This window comes from Anneissia japonica, unplaced genomic scaffold (genome assembly GCF_011630105.1).
Source record: "Anneissia japonica isolate Jap-2015-1 unplaced genomic scaffold, ASM1163010v1 scaffold287834_len5846547_cov211, whole genome shotgun sequence".
Classification (NCBI taxonomy): Eukaryota; Metazoa; Echinodermata; class Crinoidea; order Comatulida; family Comatulidae; genus Anneissia; species Anneissia japonica.
This window is the reverse complement of record NW_022704992.1, coordinates 5,483,691-5,505,948: the sequence shown is the minus strand read 5'-3', so window position 1 is coordinate 5,505,948 and position 22,258 is coordinate 5,483,691. Positions and strand designations below refer to the sequence as shown.

At 30.8% G+C, this 22,258-nt stretch overlaps 1 protein-coding gene across 1 annotated transcript in view; it reads left to right on the top strand.

Annotated features, from left to right (window-relative positions):
• LOC117104882 (protein O-mannosyl-transferase TMTC2-like) overlaps positions 1 to 17,136 on the top strand; it is a 55,455-nt gene extending 38,319 nt beyond the window's left edge. The window contains exons 3-11 of the mRNA XM_033245769.1: positions 1,517 to 2,426; positions 3,416 to 3,530; positions 5,090 to 5,175; positions 7,331 to 7,515; positions 9,599 to 9,677; positions 10,909 to 11,030; positions 11,967 to 12,048; positions 13,169 to 13,347; positions 14,893 to 17,136. Of these exons, the coding sequence (XP_033101660.1) occupies positions 1,517 to 2,426; positions 3,416 to 3,530; positions 5,090 to 5,175; positions 7,331 to 7,515; positions 9,599 to 9,677; positions 10,909 to 11,030; positions 11,967 to 12,048; positions 13,169 to 13,347; positions 14,893 to 15,081 (1,947 nt within the window). The 3' untranslated portion in view covers positions 15,082 to 17,136. The remainder of the gene's footprint in view (positions 1 to 1,516; positions 2,427 to 3,415; positions 3,531 to 5,089; positions 5,176 to 7,330; positions 7,516 to 9,598; positions 9,678 to 10,908; positions 11,031 to 11,966; positions 12,049 to 13,168; positions 13,348 to 14,892) is intronic.
• Positions 17,137 to 22,258: the final 5,122 nt, after the last annotated feature.

Here is a 22,258-nt window from a genome sequence, read left to right as displayed (position 1 = left end):
TCAGTATATCAATTTGTTAATCAGATACAAACAAATGATGTATTATACAAATGAGTCTAAACAATTAAAAACACCTCACATTATTTAGAGTCCCATAATTGAGTAAAAGAGGTTGTTGGCTATATTTTTTCTTAAATTGTTCAGCCAACCATATCAGAGTGATATCAATTTGTCTGGGACTATTTTTTTTTCTCGGGCTATTGTCTTTCTGGGGCTATAGTTTTTCTGGGAATATAGTTTTCTGGGGCTGTTGTTTTTCTGGGCTATGGTTTTGCTGGGCTATTATTTTTCTAAAACTATTGTTTTGCTGAGATATTATTTTTCTGAGGCTTTTGTTTTTCTTGGGCTATTCTGGGCTATTAAGATTCAAGATTCCATTTATTGTCATATACAAGCAAAGTACATAAAATAATATTAATATTCATTATTATTTTTACCAGCACCACATCAGTTTAATTTTGAATACTGCTTTAACGTGATGACAATAAGAATTATCTTGTATGTGATATATCTCTACATGATTCCTTATGACAGTATTCATTAGTTTGATTATTTTTAAATTTAAATTGTCATTTGTCATTCTTCCTCATTTCTACCTGTTTCCAAATACAAATATTAGGACATTTTAATTGTGTTCTCAAATAGTTTATTTAATTTTTTATATTCCTATATTTTTGTAATATAAATTATTTTGTCATAAGATGTGAAAACCTCCAAAACATTGAGACAGTTTTAAATATATTTTTAATTTTTTTATGTTAATTTACAAACCTTTACCTCAAAAATTTCAAAATTTATTTACTATCCAAATTAAAAGTCTTTGTAAAAGACTATAAATTTATTATTTAATTAGTAAGGAAAAATCTTTTAAATTTCCTTTTGAAATGTAATTTCTTATTTTAGTATGGAAAAGTACAGTATATATAATTCAAATATTGATATTTTTTCTTGGCAAACATGAAACCTTAAGACTCATGCCAAACAGTGTATCATCTCTAATTAGTTTGTATTTTTTATGAGGACCACACACAATGAACCAATTTAGTGACATGTTCAATGCTGCAGAGCAAACAATAACAATGACTCCTATAATCTTTACTATTGTAAAAGCTATTGACCTTAAACAGAAAGAACAATAGATTATATTCATGTCATTATAGAAGTTCATAAATTATTTTATAATGATAAAGTCAGACAGAAATTGGTTTAACTAGTAAATTTTCGCAATTAATTCTCATCCATGCATTACTCTATTCAAAGCAACATACTTCAGAGACAGATTTATCATTTTTTATTGCTGCTCAGAATGATCTGGAAAGTTATTCAATAAAAAATGTATTATTGCTGTTCCTTGGGGAATTTATTACTGCAAGAACAGTTCATCCCTATATTGGTTTCCTGCATTAAATTGTCCAATTTAGGTGTATTGGGCTGAAAAGTTTGCATATTGATAGAAATAAATAATGGATAAATACATTGATAAAATATACAATTTTAAATATTTTTTATATTTCAGAATGGTTCCAGACAGGTGCAGGAAGGCGTTTTGTCGCAGATTTTCTGTGGGATCGTTCTCATTAGTCTTCGTCTATATCTCATGGGAAATACTCCTCCGGAATTCTCTCCGTCCGATAATCCTGCCTCCGATTCAAATAATACTTTAACAAGATCATTGACTTTCCATTTTCTTCCTGCGTTCAATGTATGGCTTATGTTGTGCCCTTACAAACTTAGTTTTGATTGGTCGATGGAGGCAATACCTTTAGTTACATCACTACTAGATGTTCGCAATATAGCTACAATTTCCATGTATCTAATACTTTTTTACACTGTAATATACTGTGTCCAGGGACTTAATTCACTGCAACACCAATCATCTCCAAATTCTATTTGTAAGCATCCAGATTGTTCAAATTACACCAAAATGCAATTTAAATTTTCCAATGGACACAAAAACAACCATCACTATGATTCCAATGGGAATGGACATTTTAAAGGTGATGCCTTGCGGAAGCGATGCCCTCCTTATAGACTAAATCAACCAATTGGTGCTCTCTCATTCTTAGATATTTTTTCACCAGACAAGATATATATAAAAAGCGAGGAGCGAAGATCGCTGAATGTAATTCTTATTGGTTTATCACTGCTAGTTTTTCCTTTTCTTCCTGCAACAAATTTATTTTTCTATGTTGGATTTGTTGTTGCTGAACGAGTGCTATACATTCCAAGTATGGGTCTATGTCTATTGGTTGCGGAGGGTACGTATCAACTTTGGAAGCGGAATCAAGATACGAACCAAAAGTTAGTCTTATTCGCATCCGTCTTCATTCTGGTGCTTTTTGGTCTTCGAACAATTATACGAAACAGAGACTGGCAAAATGAGGAGGCACTCTATAGGTCAGGAATTGAAATCAACCCAGCCAAAGGTATGAATTATGATATACTGTGTTAATAATAATTCCAATATCCACTGAAATTTAATACACTTTCAATATTAACAGTAATATTATCTTTGTTATTACTCTATCCTAATATCATATTATGTAGTATAAAGTGTATAATTTCTGGTGTTCACGATGAGTGCTATAAACGTTATTGGAAACCTTATTTAATATGCATCTTTTCAGCACATGATATGAAGTTTTTTTTTCTAATGTGAATTTTTTTTAACATGAGTGAATATTACTTTTGATATATAAGCACAGGTTCAGTTTCTGTCACCTTAGTAACCGAACTTTAATATCTTGATATTATTAAATGCATGTTCTCTGTGTTCGTTAACTGTCTTGAACAAGAAATTCAATATTTGAATTGCTTACTTTGTATATTTAAATAAGTTAGCTTCCAATAGAAAATTACAAGAAAATTTTTAGTCATCTGCGGAGGACCGTACAATTCACTAACAAAATGATTGCTCTTTGCACAAGCTCGTAAACCGTTATTATGATGAACCGTGTATTAGAATTGGCAATCGTCATCTTTGTGATACTGGTCAAGCTAAAAAGCTAACAGTCAAGGATCTCATTCAATAGTTGGACCTAGCATAATAAGTTGGATGCTAAACATGACTGCCCATTGGGATGTGACTGGCAGCAGTAGAAGGAACCAAACTGTCCTGTACTGTAATCAGCATTATATACAGTAATTAGATGTATAAATAAATACCCATCCTTACTTTGGCTAGTAGCAATTTTAAAAGGATTTTTTCCTTAAAGATAAATCAAAGAAAATGGAATTGTTTTGAAGTTCATGACTTTTCGAACCCTAAATGAATTAATTTTTGAGGGGTTTTTTTTCCCAGATTTGATCAGTTACTCTACTTTTTTTTGACTAAAAGGATTTGCTGAGCTCATATGCAAAGTGTTATTGAATTGTTTAAGAAAAAACAAATGTATGTTCTTTATTTCTTAACCAGCCTGGGGCAACCTAGCAAACATCTTGAAAAATAAGGGGAAGTTTAGGGAAGCAGAACAAGCATACAGAAGTGCATTGTCCTACAGAGGAAACATGGCAGATGTACACTACAACCTGTAAGTTACTTATCAATCTAATCTGACATGCCTAAATATGGTCATGATTGCATTATACCGTGACCATATATAGGCACATTGTGACTCTATATGGGCATATGATAGTTTTTTTGTCAATACTATATTGATAGTCTGGACATGGCTTTATATTCTAAATGAGACCAGTAAATTGACATTAAAAATGGTTTTTAATATTTAATAGTTTTTTTTATATGTAAACAATATTGTGCAAACTAGTCAATAATATTGGTTGCCCAATAAAAAAAAAAGGCTGTACATTATTTTTGACAATTAAATACTACAATATTCAACAAAAGGTTAAACCTTTCTTCTCAACACAAGATTACAAACCATAAAATATTCCCTTGTGTTGAGAACAAAATTCAACTTTTGTTAATATGAATACAACATGAACTAGTATTTAGATATTAGATACAATGTGTTTTAATACATTTTAAATGAATCTGTTTTCAATTAAATACAATATAGATGAAACAACTTCGTCATTACAGTAGTTTATTTTAATTGTTCAGGTAATGTTCAAGCTATTGATTCAAATAATGTAAACAAATTGGTAGAAACGGTACTTGAATAATATTTTAAATTCATATCAAATCGATGTAGTTGATGGCAGGGGTGGATCCAGTAGTTTAGCCACTCAATTTAAAAAATGTCCAGAAATCGATGTTGTGTGCTTTTGAAAAATTGTAGATCCACCCCTGGATGGTGATCCACATAAGTCTTGATAGTGTTCTACATATGTCTCAATTGTAGAGTAATATTGCAGTGTAAAAACAAATGGCTGTGACACATACTTTGAGACATACATTTACTAAATAACATTTTCGGCAGCGCCTGCTGCCTTCTTCGGCATATGAGTGTCTGAACAACTGTCAGGAACTTGCTGTGTGTAAAGAATTTCTGACACTAATATCTGCAATATTGAAAACAATTTTCACCATATGCTACATAAAAATACAGTTTCTATAAATAAATATTGTAATGAATTGATTGAATACTACTGAAAAAATTTAAAAAAATTATAATAGGTGATTGATTTTATGAATTGATTGCCTACAAAAACAATATCCATAACAAACAAAAATAATGTTAACTAAATTTTTAATATATTTTTTTTAGACTTTGCTTCATTAACCATACTAATCACCTTTAACTGTAGTACATATCAGCATCATAATTATGTTGAACATTAATGTGTAGGACTTGTATTTAGATAACAAGTAATTGCAAATGAAATTACTTGCTTACCAAATTAGTACTTTTTAATGGACTCCCAGCTTTGCCGTGTGTATTATTCATTATTAGTTCTCACTATGTTGAAGCAGAACAATACCATGCACTCGCATTTGTTATCTTAATTGAGGAACAAGAAAATTTATTAGAGACGGCAATTTTCGTTATTGATTTTGATCCTTGAGAATGTATTACATTACATGAAAACAATGACGACAATCAACTTCAATTTATTATTAATATTACATAGCATTGTTTCTTAAGGAATTATTCAAAAAAGATTGCAATGTTTTTTAATGTTTAAGGGGAATATTATTACAAGAGAATGAACGATATGAAGAGGCCATTAGCAGTTATCGTATGGCTATCAGATGTCGCCCAAGACTTGCAAGTAAGTTTTTAGCAATTCTAAATGTATAAATTGAGTATCCTGTCAGGAATACTGTAAAGTGTAATGAATTATACAAAAATACTATAAAGTACCATCTGTAGGCAAGTCTATGGTTCATCTACAAGTCAAAGAAAAAAATCTTAAAAGTCAGGCTCAGAAAGAAAAACTGATTTTCAAAGACACGAAAAGGATTTTTGACAAAAAAGATGGCAAAATTGTGGTTACGCCTCTTATTCCTCCAGTTTTAAAATAAAATATATTACAACATGTCAACATTTTTTTTTCTCTGGAGCCTGGATTTAAAGTAATTGAGACATATAATTAATATTTATTTTTACTGATAGTACTTGGCCATTTTGGAGTAGAAACATAATCCAATATTATCTTGTCTTGAACTTCTTAACAATTTTGTATCAAGTGTTATGGTTTTCATATGTGGGCTGTGCATTTCCCACATGTATTATAGTAGTCAGACCTAGGAACATATCAATGATTTGAGGGTCCCAAATGATCAACTTCTAATGGATGGATCACCCTCATTAAATATGGTTCAAATAAAAAAATTAAAACAAAAAAAGTAAAAAAAGTAAAAGTATCGGCATTATTTACAGGTTATCCTCTTTTGTTCCCCAAATTATTCTCCGTGTTTTATACTGTTCTTTGATCCTTCCCTACCTGAATTATTGCAACTTGGTCTGGTCCAACACTTACCCTTCCCATCAAACTGTTACTCCTTCAGAAGAAAGCCGTTCAAATTATGTCGGGTGCACCTCCGCGAGCCCACACTGATCCTTTATTTTCCTCCCTTGGTCTTCTAAAAATTCATGACATCAATCATCTTCAGCAATGCGCTTTTATTTTTTCATGGGTAAATTTCTCTCTGCCCCCTCAATTGAAATCATTACTTAATTTTAATTTTTATTATCATAGTCATTTTACCCGCTCTTCAAATCAACTTTATATTCCCTTTCATAGAACCACTTCTTTCCAGCAAAATATTCAATATACTGGTCCTAAGCTATGGAACAATCTCCCTCACTCCATGTATAATTCCTACTCTAAAAAAAACTTCTGTTCAAGACAGAAAAACATCTCTTATCAAGTTATGCATAATTTTCTCTTTTTACCCATTCTCGATCTCCATTACCAACTCGTTACATTTTGTTTTTGTCCCAATATTATAAAAGAAAAAAAATGCATTTCTGAGCATCCTTGTGTTTTCTGCTTTGTCTGCCTTGTCTCCTGTTGTCCTGTCCCCTGTTGTCCTGTTCTGTTTTGGCTTTGGTTTTTCTGTGTGTTTATTTCAGGGCAGCCCTACACAAGCTCCGCTTTCTGGGTTTCGCCCCTCAAACTTGGCTAGTTATTTATTATTTGCATTAATTAATTTTGAGAAATAAATGTTCTTTTGAACTTGAACTTGAATAAATCAATTTTATATTGGATCCACATCTGATATAAAGGCGCTCATACACAATTTATGGTGCATCCAGGAAACATACAAAAATAAAATATATACTATATAGAAAAATAAAATTAAACTTAAAATTTTTAAATTGCAAAATACAAAGTAAAACTGAATTCTGTACATGAAGACAAGGCTTCAGCAATCCTTGGATAGTTAATTGGTGGTGCTGTGAATTTGATAGTACTAAGCTGAATTTAATATTACTATTCAGAATAAGAACACATCTCATGTTTTCACATTGATCTTTGTAATGATTGACATGGCCTCTTGTATGAACCTCCATTTTTACTGCTTCCTGTATCAGGGCATTAGAAAATTTAAATTAAAAAAAGTCAATATTCGTTTGATTCAATTTTGTATATATTATTTTACTGACCTTTCTGTCGATTGACTGGCTTAAGATTTGTGTTAGTGTAATAATAGTCTATAAATTCATTTTATTTAATAAAATACTTTCACATGTTAAACTTGTATAGTACATATTTTTTTATTTTATTTTAAATTGTGAGCAAGAATGTATTTGATGTAGAGTCAAAAAAGAATATCTTTGTCTGTAAATCATAAATAATATGTTTTTTTTCATATTTATTATAAATGGTGTTATGTGTAACTTGTAAAAAAATTGGGATAAAAAAGAATAGTTAATAAAATTCTTTCAAATTATATAACTATTACATTTACTGCTTACAGGTGCATATCTCAACTTAGGAATGGTTTTAGCAACCCTTGAGAGGTTTACAGAAGCTGAGGAGGTATATCGGCTTGCTATTGCCATAGATAGTACAGGGTTAAAGGACCCAAGAAGTCACACAAATGCTGTTATGTCGGCCATGTTCAACTTGGGAAAACTGTTACATGATCAGGCAAAATACAATGTAAGTCAGCAATATGTGTTAAGTTTTGTTTTATGTGACAAATATGTATTGATGCATGATGATGTAATATCACACCCACATACTATATGGGCAATTTAAAAATATTTGCCAGAAATTGTTGATACAATAATTATGCTATTTTGAGGCAAATGGATTTATTAAAGTGCATTTTCAAAAGCTTATTTTGTGGGCTTCTGTACCAATCTCTCAGAAGACTTTTTTTGTAATACATTTACAAGAAAACAATTTTTTTTAAAAAACTAATAACAGGTGTTACATATGATGATATAGGTTGTTGGATCACCTGCCAACCCTTCAACATCAATGAAAAGAGTTACAATTCGCATCAATGAAACACAGTATTCATGTTCGATTTACAGGTCAAACACATTAAATTACATAGTTGATGGTAGAGCCAAATTTACTTTTATAGAGGTAGCTACTTCTCAACGTTTTCTGTTGCTTTTACCCATGATCTGTAAACCAAAGCTGTGTTAGTATTGGATTAATTTTGACCAAGGTGAAAGGTTAACTTTACTTTTTTTAAATCTCTAAAATATGCTGAGATTTTACCCTGGCTAAATACTATTGGCATTTCAAACTGTACCACACAAATTTAAACCTCTTCAAAGTTAGTTTCACAAAAAGCGCACAAATTTTCCATTATGCACAATATTAATGCATCAATATTTACAGAGTTGCATTTTTCGCATTGGACTTTTCTTCTCAAGAAAAATATCCTGGTTGTGATTTCTGGGCACAAATTGCTTTGTTCAACTAACTGAGCAGCTTAGGCAATTTGACAAAGGAGAACGTTATGTAGACTGTTTGCAACAGGGCTTTAGTTTACCAAAGTATGATGATGATGTATGTTAATTAACATGTAAGAATCTCAGCATATGATATCACAATAATGTAGTAATGACAAACATGCAACTAAATTACTTTGATGCTATTACCACATTGTTCCCAAACTGAAGCATATGATACTATATTACTGATGATGAAATACATATTCACACGTTAAATATATTAGTGTTGAAATAACATGTCCTGCATATGGTATATAATACAATTGTTTACGCTAAATTATGCTTTCTTTTTATGGATCCAATTATGCAGTTGTAATCTGCAGTCAATAATTAGATATAGAGGATTTGGGTGCATTGTAGCATTAAGTAAAGATTGTTAGTTCTATAAATTATTACAAGAATTATTACACTCATGATTAACCAATGTAACTATTGGTATTTCTGCTGGTTCTTTCTTTGGGTTCACAAATGCATTTATCATATCTTCTTTGCTAGGTTTATTGTGAATTCATCAGTTTCGTTATTGTTTTAGTATTTACTCTGTTCATTCTAGCATTAGTTATAACTATTTCTCGTGATGCCATTTCTATTTATACAAAGGCCTTATAAGGCTATTTCTGTCATATATGGGCTGGTACCCTCAAATATTATAACTTTATGACAAGCTTATTGCATTAGTACTGAGCTACGACTACAAATCTTGGCTCCCAATTAGAAACCACAGACACGCTGTCATCCGGTGGCATGTTAAGTTTAGTTTACCGTTACATTAAGCATTACTGCTCTGTTGATTTCCTTTCTCATTTACCACATTTCATTATTTTTGCAAGCCATCTTGTCTTCCATTCATTTACACTTACTATTTCCAAAGTTTAGAACTGATATTTTCCAGTTACTGGAAAAAATTCATATTTTGATTCTCTTTTGAATAATTGTTTTTCTGCTTTCTATCAACCATCCTATAGTAGTAGGTGACAGGTTCTTTTTTTTTTAATGGATGCTAATAAAAAATTTTTTTTTAGAAATGTGTACATAACTATGATTACTACATACTATGACTATTACATTTGCATTAATTCTTCAAATGAAGGGAGGCAGGCTTAACCCCATGTTAAGAGAAGGATCTTGAAAACACATTTTTTACCAGGTTATGCAATTTGAATATCCTCTTGCTGATTCTGTGTGCATTTCTGTTTATAAAAAAAAAAAAGCAGGGTTGTCATCATATCATAGTTATTTCTTCTAATGTGTAATTTTGTTTTGTTCATTAGGCTGCAATTGATGTGTTTTCTGAAGCTCTTGAGAGACGCCCAGACTATTACTTACCACAAAGTCTATACAACATGCTTGGTAAGTATTGGATGAAAAAGTACTATGTACTGAAAAGAGATGGAAAGTAGAAAACCAATATGAATGCAATAAAAATATATATGTATTAGGAAAAAGACAAGGAAATGAAATGTAACGCCAAAGGGATAAATAGCACTATCGAAATTTAAAAAGAAAGAAAAAAAATATATCGAAATATACTAAGCAATATTTCAAATGATAATAATAGTACTAGCATTAGTAGTTCAATCCATCGCTCAGTGTTATGTAGGTCATATTTATAATCACCGCACCACTCCAGAGTAAATTGTGTGGAGAGCATCCGGCAACAACTTCAAGGAATAACTATGGTGGTTTCTTTTTGTGCTGATGGCATTAAATATAGGCATAAGAAAAAGGAGTATGTTGGGTATATGGAGAGTTTCTGAGTGAGTAGGTCTAATAGTATTGGAGTTGAAAGGATCACCCCAAATACAGTGCTATAGTGAAGATGAAGAAAGGTTTATTGCTCCAAAAATATGTGCAGATCTAATATTTAGTGTCGTAATTTTATAACCTATATTTGAAAAGTTTTGTTTAAAAAATTGGTGAGCTGGAAGATAAACATAGTCTTATTGTTAGAAATATACATGGCAACCCTTTTTATCAACAATGGAATTATTTAAAAAATTGAAAAGTTTTTATGGAGAACCTACTGTTAATTACATATAGGTACATTTTATATAATTTTAAGTAGTTAATATTCGAAAAAAATCTAAAAGTGAATGACTAATTGAGCTATCTATATTGTATTTTGTAAATTATTTAAATTTTATATGTTTTATTATATATATGTATATATATATATATCTAATGTAAAAAATACATGTCAAAATAAATATTAAAATACCCGATTCATTATACCACTGAATTTAGGAATTATGGAATGAATGGAATTCCACAGTTTGGCAGAATCATTAAATAGAGAATTCTGGTAAACTGATTCCTTACTCAAGTATAAACTTGATAATGGTTTTATTGGTATAACATGTGGGACATAGATGTAGTGATAATTAGCCCTGATGGAAAACATTACAGCTTACAGTCTGGTATATTATGTTGAAAGGGTCCATAACATAATTTAACAAAGAGGTTCTTCTACCTATTAATTGACATCTTCCATTAAGATAAGTTGTCCATATGCTCGGCATACACAGCATTTTTTCAAAATTTTCTTTTATCGATTGACTTAAAGTGTGTTTGGGATCCTCAGGTGAAACATATGCAAAATTTGGTGATGCAATAAATGCTGAGCGGTTCTTCAAGGAGTCCCTCCTGCACAAGCCAGATCACGTGCCTGCATATTTGACTTACGGAAACTTACTGGGAAAAACGGTAATGCATCAACATTTATATCATTTACATTGATGTACGGTCTGCTGCAATAGAAGTTGTTACCCTATGATTTAATTTGTAGCCATCTTACAAACAAACTTTGCATAGGTTACGCTTGATTCAACATAGCAGTTTTGAACTGCTGGAGCCATGCGAATTAGGAATCAGTGAGGTGTGAATATGAGACATGTGATGGGAGTATTTATGAGCTAACTTTATCACATGTACTCACATGCCATGCTTGAGCAATTGTGGCAGACTTGAGATTTCTGTTGGGGAGAAAGATGCCCAATGGGAAGGGAGAATGACCTAATGATTATTTTCCCCTTTGCAAAACTCTCCCAGATTGCACGAAAATGTAATCAGTAAACAAATGTCATAAGAATGGAAATAATTGTGTGTAGATATTATAAATTGCAATATTACCTAATACTACTAAGTTAGAATAAACATTGGGTTGTCATTATTAATTTTTGTTTAGCATAAATAATATATGTCAAATATAGTGAACGAAAAATTATGAGGGTTTCATCACAAAATGAGACTTTTAGTACCAAACATAAAAATGAGTCTTACAAAATGTGCCCCAAAAACACTTAATATGTAAACCAATTCAGAGAACATTTGTTATTGTAAAATATACATATTTTAACTTTGTCAGTGTCTGACTTCATACATATTTTCTTGAATATATCAAATTGACTTGGCATGCAATTACAACTCATTTTGTCATGCCACCCACAAGTAACAAAAAATGAATAATTAGTAATTGAAGAATTTATATAAATTGAAACAAATATTTCCAATCCAATTATAAATTACACAAAAATATCAATTATTTGTATGTAGATTTCTTCATATTTGTTCACTAGTGGCTTTTATTTTATACATTTTTCTGCAAAACACTAAAGTTTTCAGGAATTGTTTGTTTTCCAGAATCGTGTTTTGCAAGCAGAAAAGATGTTTAACAGTGCAGTCGAACTGGAGCCTAATAATCCAAGTGTTTATCAACATTTTGGTAATTACGTTTATCTGACCTTTATACCTATATGCAAATAAGGTTATAAGTTCAGTGTTATGAATTCAATAGTAAATGGAGCAATGTTACTCGCTGCATCGTACAGTGGTCGTACAACAAACCCGACTATACTCGCTGTGAGCTCTAGATGACGCAACAGCATCTGCTGAGTGACTAACAGTCTGAATGAACCCTCATTAAAAACGATCCATCGTCATGTTGCGTTCTTTAGCGAGTGCCCGGCTTAAAGTAAAGTAAAATAAAATACAAGTAGCACCTTATTGACTAACCTTAACATTATTTAATACAAGCTTTCACCTGCAGTCTTGTCTTTATAAGGTGCTGCATCTGATGAAGACAATATGTAATTGGACATAGCTGTGTCATATAATAATAACAGACAAATATAAACAAAGTAGCACTCTATACTTAATTTATTAGATTAAATTTATTATATCACTGGCTTTCACCATCAGTGGATGCTGGCTTGGTGGGTGAATGGCACATTGAATGTAGCAGTGTGATATACATTGGTCAACTAATAAGAGAGGCGGATATAATCAACTATGTATTAAGGCCAGTAGTATACCAATAATAAGACTTAATGCACAATCATTAAACTGAGTTTGCAAATGAAATATGGCGTAGATAATAATTATTGTATAACTGCATATGTAGCATAATAGATAATGATATAGTTATGCTATAAGGATATAGGTGTAAAAATAAATGGAAGAACCACAAATTACATCTAAGTAATGTCCTAGAAAGCAAGCATCTCTATTAAGGCCTTATAAACACAATCAAGTTTGTGAATTATCAAGATAGCATAGATTACTGGCAAAAATTTGTGCAATAAATAATTTAAAAGTTAGTCAATAAAGTACTATTAGTGTTTTGTTTCAATTCTGTAAATGGAAATGGTTTAAAACAGCAATTATCAATTTTGAAAATATATGAGAATTTTGAAATTTAAACTTCTTATGTTTTAACAATATAACAGACAGTTTCATGATTGATTGAATTATTTATATTTTTGTATGTTTTTAAAATTTAATAAATATATTTTTTACTATATATTTTTATAAATATTGATATGAAAATATTTTCTTTTGTGAAGCTCAATTTTTAAACGATCAGAAACGTTATGAAGAAGCAATTGCATTATACCAGAAGGCCATGTCAATGCTTCCAGACGACTTCGAAATTATTTTCAATTTGGCTAACTCATACCGTCAAGCAGGCCAGAACATTGATGCTGAAAAATATTACAAGATTGCTGTTAAGATTAAACCTACGGTAAGATTCAATTTCTTATATATTGTAGCTACTGTAAACTTTTATTTCTGTTTTTTTATTACATCACTGGCTTTTTTTCACACAGTGGACAAATTTAGATGATAATCTTTTTATGGTCGCTCCAACACAAATATAGGAAAAATATTATGTATATTAGCAATGCCTTCTGTTGGTTGGATTTCACACTGTACTAGGCCATTTCAGAATTTATGAGCATTTACAAAATTCATAGACAGCATGAAAAGGAACAAAAAAAAACATCCATTAGGATTTGTAAGGGTAAAGCTTGGTTTTCATATAATCACTGCACATTATTGCTGACAGCTTTCAGAGATACTGATCAGTCGGTCAAATCGGGGAACCTTCCCGATAGAGTCAGGGCCTGTTACACAGTACGATTGCACTGAAAATTACTGTAGTAACGGTAACGATTTTAAGATAAGCCAGGCTAAAGATTTCCATCTGAACTATGCTTTACCACATACAATATTTAGATATCACCTCACCTATCCTATTTATAAAACACACAACAGACCAAGTAATACTTAATCTAGCCCTACAGACATGCTAATCCTACTCCTAAAACTAAACATGGTTGGCCTTTGACTCTGAGGAGCTCATCCACCCATTCAGCTATTTTTTCTTCTGCTGGGTGACCATCCACCCTCCCACTCAAGGCCATTAAGGCCAGTATTTGGGGTAGTCACCAACGGCTCGAGTGGATGATAATAAACAGACTATTATTTTATTAAAAGAGAAACAAAATAATTTAAATAATTACATTGTAATATTCATTGAAGGCATTATTAAATAGCTGTATTCTTTTACCAATTGCTCAAATATGTTTACATTTAATTTTTTTAGCTGGGATTTTTTATCCACATGCTAACATAAAAACTTACCTGGATAAAGTACATTCTCAGCTTCCACTTTGTTACATCCTGGATTAACGCAAACAAATGGTCATTAAACCAAACAAATGGTCATTAAACCAAATTTCATGTTATTGAGCAATACATTATGAGAGCACGCAGGTTAATTTACTTTTAATCATGTTATAACTAAACAAGTTTCAGAAATAAAATTCCTGGGTTTATGGGTTGGTGACCGATTCTTAAGTATAGAAATAAACAGCAATTATGGCAATTTCAAAGTAAACGTTGATTTGTACTCTGTGATTAACATTTTCTTGATCATGTCAACTTGAAGATTAGGGATCTGTTTGATTATAAAATTAATGTATGACTATATAAAAGAAAAGTACTAGTTTTGTTCGCACAAGACATTCAAGTAAACACTCAAATTCATCCATATTCTACAAACTCATTATAGGCCTTGAGAGATTTAACAGTGATATTGGTTTTTTTTTTTTTTCACTATTAGCGAGAGGAACACATTTTTATAAACAAATTTCACAGTTCCTTGCTCTGTACATTATCATTTGCATGTGTGAGTGAAATAAACTGAACTTGAACTCTAAAAGAAAATGTGGTTTTCATTGACAGCAAACTATTGTGTAATGAAAATATTTTTCTTTGTTTGCAGTCATCAAATGGACACATGAATCTTGGAGCTATACTTCATTTAAACGGGAAATTAGAGGAAGCGGAGTCAATCTATTTGAAGGCGCTACAACTTAAACCAGATGATCAGATAACTCAGCAAAATCTACGCAAACTACGAAAATTGATGGCAAAGCAGCAGGATAAGAATTTAGAAAGCAACAGAAGATAGGAAGATAGGATATATAAATTACGGATAATTTGATGGGGGTGTGGGTGTTAACAAATTTTATTTGATCTGTTCACATCAAGTAACTATTTTTAGGTTTTATGTCATTTAAGTAATTAAATATGTAACAGCCCTGTCTTCATGATTACTACCATACACCATTGCAAGTGTACACATGTCATTGTAACCATAATCACCACTCACTGTGAATGATCAAATAAGTGCTTCTCTCAAATAATAAGCACTACTCTTAAAATAAGCAGCACACCAGACAGATGTTTTTTATTAAGCGCCGCTCTCGAATAATTACTGCAGTGTTTATTCAAATTGTATTTTATTTCGAATAAGCATCATAGCACTTGAGAATATACAAATACAAAATGGTTTGAAGTGATGTAGTGAATTCTGCTTCCGGAGGTGTTGGATGATTGGAGCTACCTCACGACATTAAGTGGAGAGAGTAGTCCCAATCATCCAACAACAAGAGAAGTAGAATTCACTGCTTTACCAAAATAAAACCATTTTGGTTTTTTTTACTATACCTCATAAATATTAAACAACAAACCGTCCATCTACATTAGCCATTTCGGTCTGTGAGGGTATGATTACGCAGTTTGCATATGGTTCACATAGGCAGGGGTACGGTAGTAGATTTTGGATAGTACTTTTTTTTCCCGCATACGCATAAATTTGGCACACGCAAGGAATTATTGGAAACTACCGCACCCCTTATCAGGTAAAATTGACCAATGAAATATTATTAACTAATTAATATTTATGAGGTACAGTAATATATATTACCTGACGTGCCTTGATATTCATTGGGACACTACTTAACAACAAGACAGGCCTATAAACATATGATATCATTTTCACAATATAGAATTGTGTAACAAGAGAATTGTTTACAGTAAATGTTGATCTCAAATTAGTACCTCTCCCAAATAACAGTCACACTGAATCCTGCAATACTTTTATAAGTGATAGTCTTTAAAAATCTGCGAATATCTTCATGCCTTTATCTTTACCTACTGGTTTACAACAAAATTCTAACTTTAGCTGTCTGTGTATGCTCCAACACCAGTTCCATGATCCAACACAATGTTAGCCCTGCAGTGCACAGAAACCTCTGCTATGCCCTCCACAGTAATTCAAAACAAAAATCTTCTGGCACCTTTCTTTTCTCTTCTCTTCCCTCTTGTCAGCTGATTACATTATATTCATTTAAAGTTAATATTGTTATATCATACTTTAAGAGTAAACTATGATTATTGACATTGACACATTATAATATTTGATATTGATAATTATAATCAATATCATCAACATCTTCATCAACATCATTATTCTCATCTCATATTTGATACACTGGAGGCCAATCCAAGGCTTAAATATTTACCATTATCTATGACAAATTTTCCATGGTTATTTAAATAGAATACTTTGGCTCATATAGGAAGAACAAAAATACAATATGCATTGCATGATACATTCCTATGCATCTGAGTGATAATTTCATTAAAAAAAACATATTGCAATGTAATATAATTGCACCATTATTGTATATAGATTACTAAAGAATAAAATATTTTCTGTGATTGTAGATAAAAAGTGCAATGATTAAAAATCAATACAATTTAGTGTAAAATTTAACAAGATTGCCTTTTAATTAATAGCCATGTTCCTAAAAATGTTAAAAAAAACATGTTTTATATAATTTTTGCAACAATATTGCAAATACTCTATTCTCTTCTACATTTCCACCCACCAATTTGTGTTTTTCCTAGGCACCATAGAATAAGGTTTTGTTTGTTTTCAAATTATTGGCAAACAAGTAAATGATAGCGACATAATATTTTATATTTTTTATGACAAAGTCGTACACATCTTAATGATACGTTGAGTAATTTATTCAAAATATCCATTAAGCAAAGTTATTATTGTATATTAACCACAGTTTTACATTTAGCAATATTTAATTTTTTTGAGATATCTATGCCTGTTAAAGAGCATGTTTATTGTATATGCAAAATATTAAATTTTTATCTAAACAAAGCAGACTTGAATTCAATTGTGTTATTTAAGAAATGTGTTCATAACAACCATTGTCTTCATAATTTAACATTAAAGATACCAAATGTTGAGGTAATGAACTCAAATGAGGAAAAACAATATTTTAATTGTATATTTTAAAAAGTTGTTGAGTTTTTAATTTAAAAATATACACGCAAATTATTGAAAAATGTTTGTAGGCAAAAAAAACTTGAAATCAGCAAAAACTTGAATAAGCTGAAATATTTCAATATGTGTTTCTGTTAGAAACACAAATTGATTCCTAAATGAGAATTGTTTTTGATTGTACCAAAAGATAGTATGTGTTTAGACATACTGTTGCCTAAAAAACTTAATTTATTAATTTGTAATCTTTTAAAAGTTATTAGTTTTTACCAAAAATTAGAATGAGAACAAAATTTCCCTGCCACTAAATAATGCCATTCTTATTGTCTTTGCATACCTTTAAAAATAATACTTGAATATACATACCCTTAAATTTCAGTCAGCCATTTATGGGAGGATTTGTTTATCAAAATGAGTCAAAGGTGCTGCAACCTTCAGCCATGGTTCAAGTGGCACACTCATATATGGTTTTGTAATGAGTAGGAGGTTTCCCTTTTACTCTGGCACTCCGTGATTTCAACATCACAACATAATTTGGAATAATTACAACAAAGCAAAGCTTTATATTCTGATTAAAATCACATTGTTTAGTGTTTCATTTTTTCCTATTATTTTAAGGCACTATTATTTTGATTTTAACCACACTGACCTTTTCAAACCTATTCTGTTATTGTAATATGCCATCATAAAAACTGTTATTGTATCTCTTGCATAAAATATCAACATAAAGTAATATATCTAACAAAAATAAAAACCCATCAAACACAGGAATTAAGAAGGGGTGGTGGGGGTGGATATCCTGTGAGAGCCAGGGTAGAAATGAAGAAATCGCCCTGGTTCAGGCTTATAACACATTAGAATTGAAAGGTGACAAGAATCAATCAAATGTAAACGGAGGCAACAACCAGATTACAAATAAGCCATATTATTTTACATTTTTTCACTGGGTAAACTTTCTGTGCTTAATTTTTTGCCACTTTTCAAATTGGGTGTTATTTTATGAAAAAAACTGTTGGGATGCAAAAAAAAAAGGGCAGCAAAGAAAAAAGTGGAAACAACCAATCAGTAAAACAAAGTAATGGAAACAATCAAACAGAATGATAAAGAAGCAACAACAAAATTTATTGGAAGGCCCAAGGGGGAAATACTAAAAGAAATTAGATTTAAATTAATATCAAACCACTTGGAATAAAAAAAGAGGCAACACCAATTCCATTGGAATATACATAAAAACTATAAAAGCGACAAAATTGAAAAACAAAACCCACAACAATGAAAAAAGAGACAACCCTTTACGATAAAAAATAGGTGGGAGACTAGTTATTGTTTTTAATTAAATATCCTTTGTTATTTTTCTTTATACATGTATTAGAAAAAAAAAATTCCTATAAAGAATTGTAATTTTTATTTCTCCTGATTTTATTGATTTCTGAATTGTCTTGTCCAGGAATGGCACACTTATTGATAACCTTTACAATAACTTGAGGTTACTTGTCCGTGTATTATATTTCATTTCTATTTTCCAATTATCTTTAATGTCCTCAACAATTTTTTTCATTAGTGTTGCTATAGAAACAGCTAATATTGACGGGTTTAAATTATTATCTAGAACATCATTTGTCAAAAATAAATCATCCGATCTGATCACATGGAGTTGGCGGTGCCTTTTGATAAGTGTATAATAATTATACCTTATTGTTTTTAACAATTAAATATTATTTCTGCACCCACAATGATCACTAGTAAAACGTCCCAAGGGCAGACCAAATAACACGTCAGTGCAAACCATAAAAAGGACTCGGAGCAATTTAAAATGAAGATGGGTAAATGAGAAGCAAGGGAGTTGGCCACTAAGACTTGAGTGGAATATTCTGATCGATGAGGGTGTTAACGCTAAGTCTACAAAAGATCTATAAGCTACCAGATGATAATGTACAGCACAAATTACAATACAAAGGTAATAATAATACAAAGGTAGAAACTCAACGAACTTGTGCAAATATTATATGCCATACTTCCAGCACAAGAACTTTAAGTTACAGATTTGTAATTGAGGAGGAAAATGGTGTGGTGTGTGGGGGAAGGTCAGTGACAATTTCAAAGGGGCGGGGGGTGATGTTGAGATTTTTGTTTAGAAATGCTTGACCATAGACACTGGTACATGGAAATTAAAAAAAATGTGTTGTTTTGGAGTACCATGCTTCTCCTTTCTTTTCTCCTGTTTTAAGTTCTCCCTTTTTTAGGAGGTGGCTGCCCTTCCTCAATTCCCCGCTGCCCTGGATCTCTGGATGATGAAATTTAAATTTGTAATTGCTTGCAGCATTTAACAAAGTACATTGTACAATATATTTTTGATTTGTATTTATTTTCAAGACTTCATTACAGTCAAAATTATAAATAGTTAAAGATATAAATTATAAAGGTGACAAGTATATGAATCAGTTTTTTTTTAATGAAACGTACAGTATCTGACTCATTGGATTATGTGTTTACGCCTGAGATACAAGCTCATTATTGTGTAAATCATAATGATGAAGAAGATAGCACTTTACAGACATAACATATATTTAATACTCTTGAGCTTTTAATTGCCCAGTGGACTTCTTTTGAGACATTCTCATAAGACTCTCATCAAAAAATCTGTGTGGATGAAAGCTTGAGAAATCAAATTTATGTTGCTCTATGTCTGTAAAGTGCTGTTTATATTGTTGTTTATTTAACCTGGGAAATACTTGATCCCCTTAATGGTACTTACACGGGATCAGCATAAAATCGCACTCACAAAAATACATTAAATACAACAGCAGCAATAACATTTGTATATTTTACCGGCTATAACGAATATCTTGCATTGGAGTGCGCCCTCACTACACATACAAAAAAAATACTGTTTAAACGTATATGCATACTACTGGTGGCTAAATATCCGCTGCCTAATAATAATTAATAAATAATAATGTTAATAAACAATAACAACAATAATAACAACAATAATAATAATAATAATAATAATAATAATAATAATAATAATAATAATAATAATAATAATAATAATAATAATAATAATAAAACTTGGATGATGATACATAAAATTTAACATTTAATGACTAAGCTAAAATTAAAACTTCAAGGACAAAAAAAGAACTAGGGCAGGTAAAGCAACTGAGCAACTGAGTTATTTCATGTAATAAAGTCTAGACAACAGTTGAATGGCAATGTAGCGATTGAATGATGGATGCGCCGATGTCTTGAGAATTGATGTTTCTTCGGCAATCAAAGAACGTGGCTCAAAGAATGTGGTATGCAAATTAAAATAATAATACTAATAATAATATTTCATAACCAAACTGTGATGTACTTCAGGTCATTAAGAAAGTAATAATTTGCATTTAAATCACACACAGTGAAAAGTTATATTCTCAATAAGCAAACTCACATCACACCAAAGTAACAACTTGCATAGGCAGAGACAGACAGTTGTATTTTGTAAGCATGAATAAAACTTAAACAAATCTAAGTCAACATAATTTAAAAGCAGTTTTATAATTCAATTACTGTATAAGTGTTTAGTATAAATGCTATGAGTGTATATAGCAGCTCCCATCTCTTTCCAAATTTTATTAGGAGACGGGTGGGCAACCATTCTGGGACAGGACTTAAACAAAACATTAAAATCAATTAAAATATCACATTACAACTGTTCCTAAATGTTCGCAGCCAGATAAAAAGAATTATTATTCAATTACTGTATAAATACTTTTAAGAGAAATAACATTATTAGCAGCTCTCACCTCTTTTCCATAAAATTTCAAATGTGTAGGTGAGGGTGGGGTGGGGATGGCAACACATATCTGGTATGGCAATATATATGAATTAAATTTAAATTAAATACATTATAAATGTTTATCGATTTCACATTCAAATTAAGATAGAAAAAGTATTTATTCATTCATTTAAATTTAAAACAAAAACAAAAACGAACACACACAATAGGAGATCCGTCCTAACAAGTTGATTCAGTTACGGTATGTAAGGATTCTTCCTCAATCATGTGAAGTGGAAAGTAAAACCCACAGAAGGTTCCAGAATAGTGTCTGCCTAGAGCCTTCCTTAGTTGATGTGGTATAAATGAAAGACGGGAAAATTATTGAATAACAATTTTGGATGTAATTTTTTATAAATGGGCATTTTGCATTAATTTTGATGGTTATTCTTGGATTTTTTTTTTATAATGTATATTATTTAATGCCAGATGCAGTTTTTTTAGATAAAATAATATTAAACTATTATTAGAGTCTAATAATGCATTTCATATATTTAGGATGTTAATCATTTCTTATGTTGCTGTTACACTGGGAAAAATGGGATTTGGCAAGCTCGATTTCACAATTTTTGAGTTTTCAATTTGGCATTCGGCAAACTGGGTTGCGGTAGTGGAGACGGCAATCCGGATTAACAATTGTTTTTAAATCATTTTCTACCTTCATTAATTGTTATCAATTTGCAATTGTTTTTAAATTTTTGATCGAGAGTCTATTTTATCATTGTGCTATCTCAATTTTACTCTTGTTACTGGATATGTTTTGTACTTGTTATGAGGGCCTCTTTGAGTCAGCCTCGCTGTGCCCTCATAAAAGAAAGTTGAACAAATAAAATAAATAAATTATCACAAATACTTATTATTAAGCCGCATTCACATTGCTACATATCATTATTAATGTTGTTACTTATTACATTTATACGGAAGCGTAATGCTGCGAACGTAAAAATAATGTTAGGCTATCTGGTACGTAATATTATACGAGATTATCTCGTAAATTATTTTACGTTGCCAGTAATACGCCTCCGTACTTCCGTATTTTTATTATTGTGTTATTTTATCGTTCTTATTTATACAGTATTGTGCTGACGCTACATTTTTTTTATCAATATATTAATTATCATTACACAACTTTTTAATTATCATTTTTTGTTATTTTTTGTCGTTATTTCATCGTATATA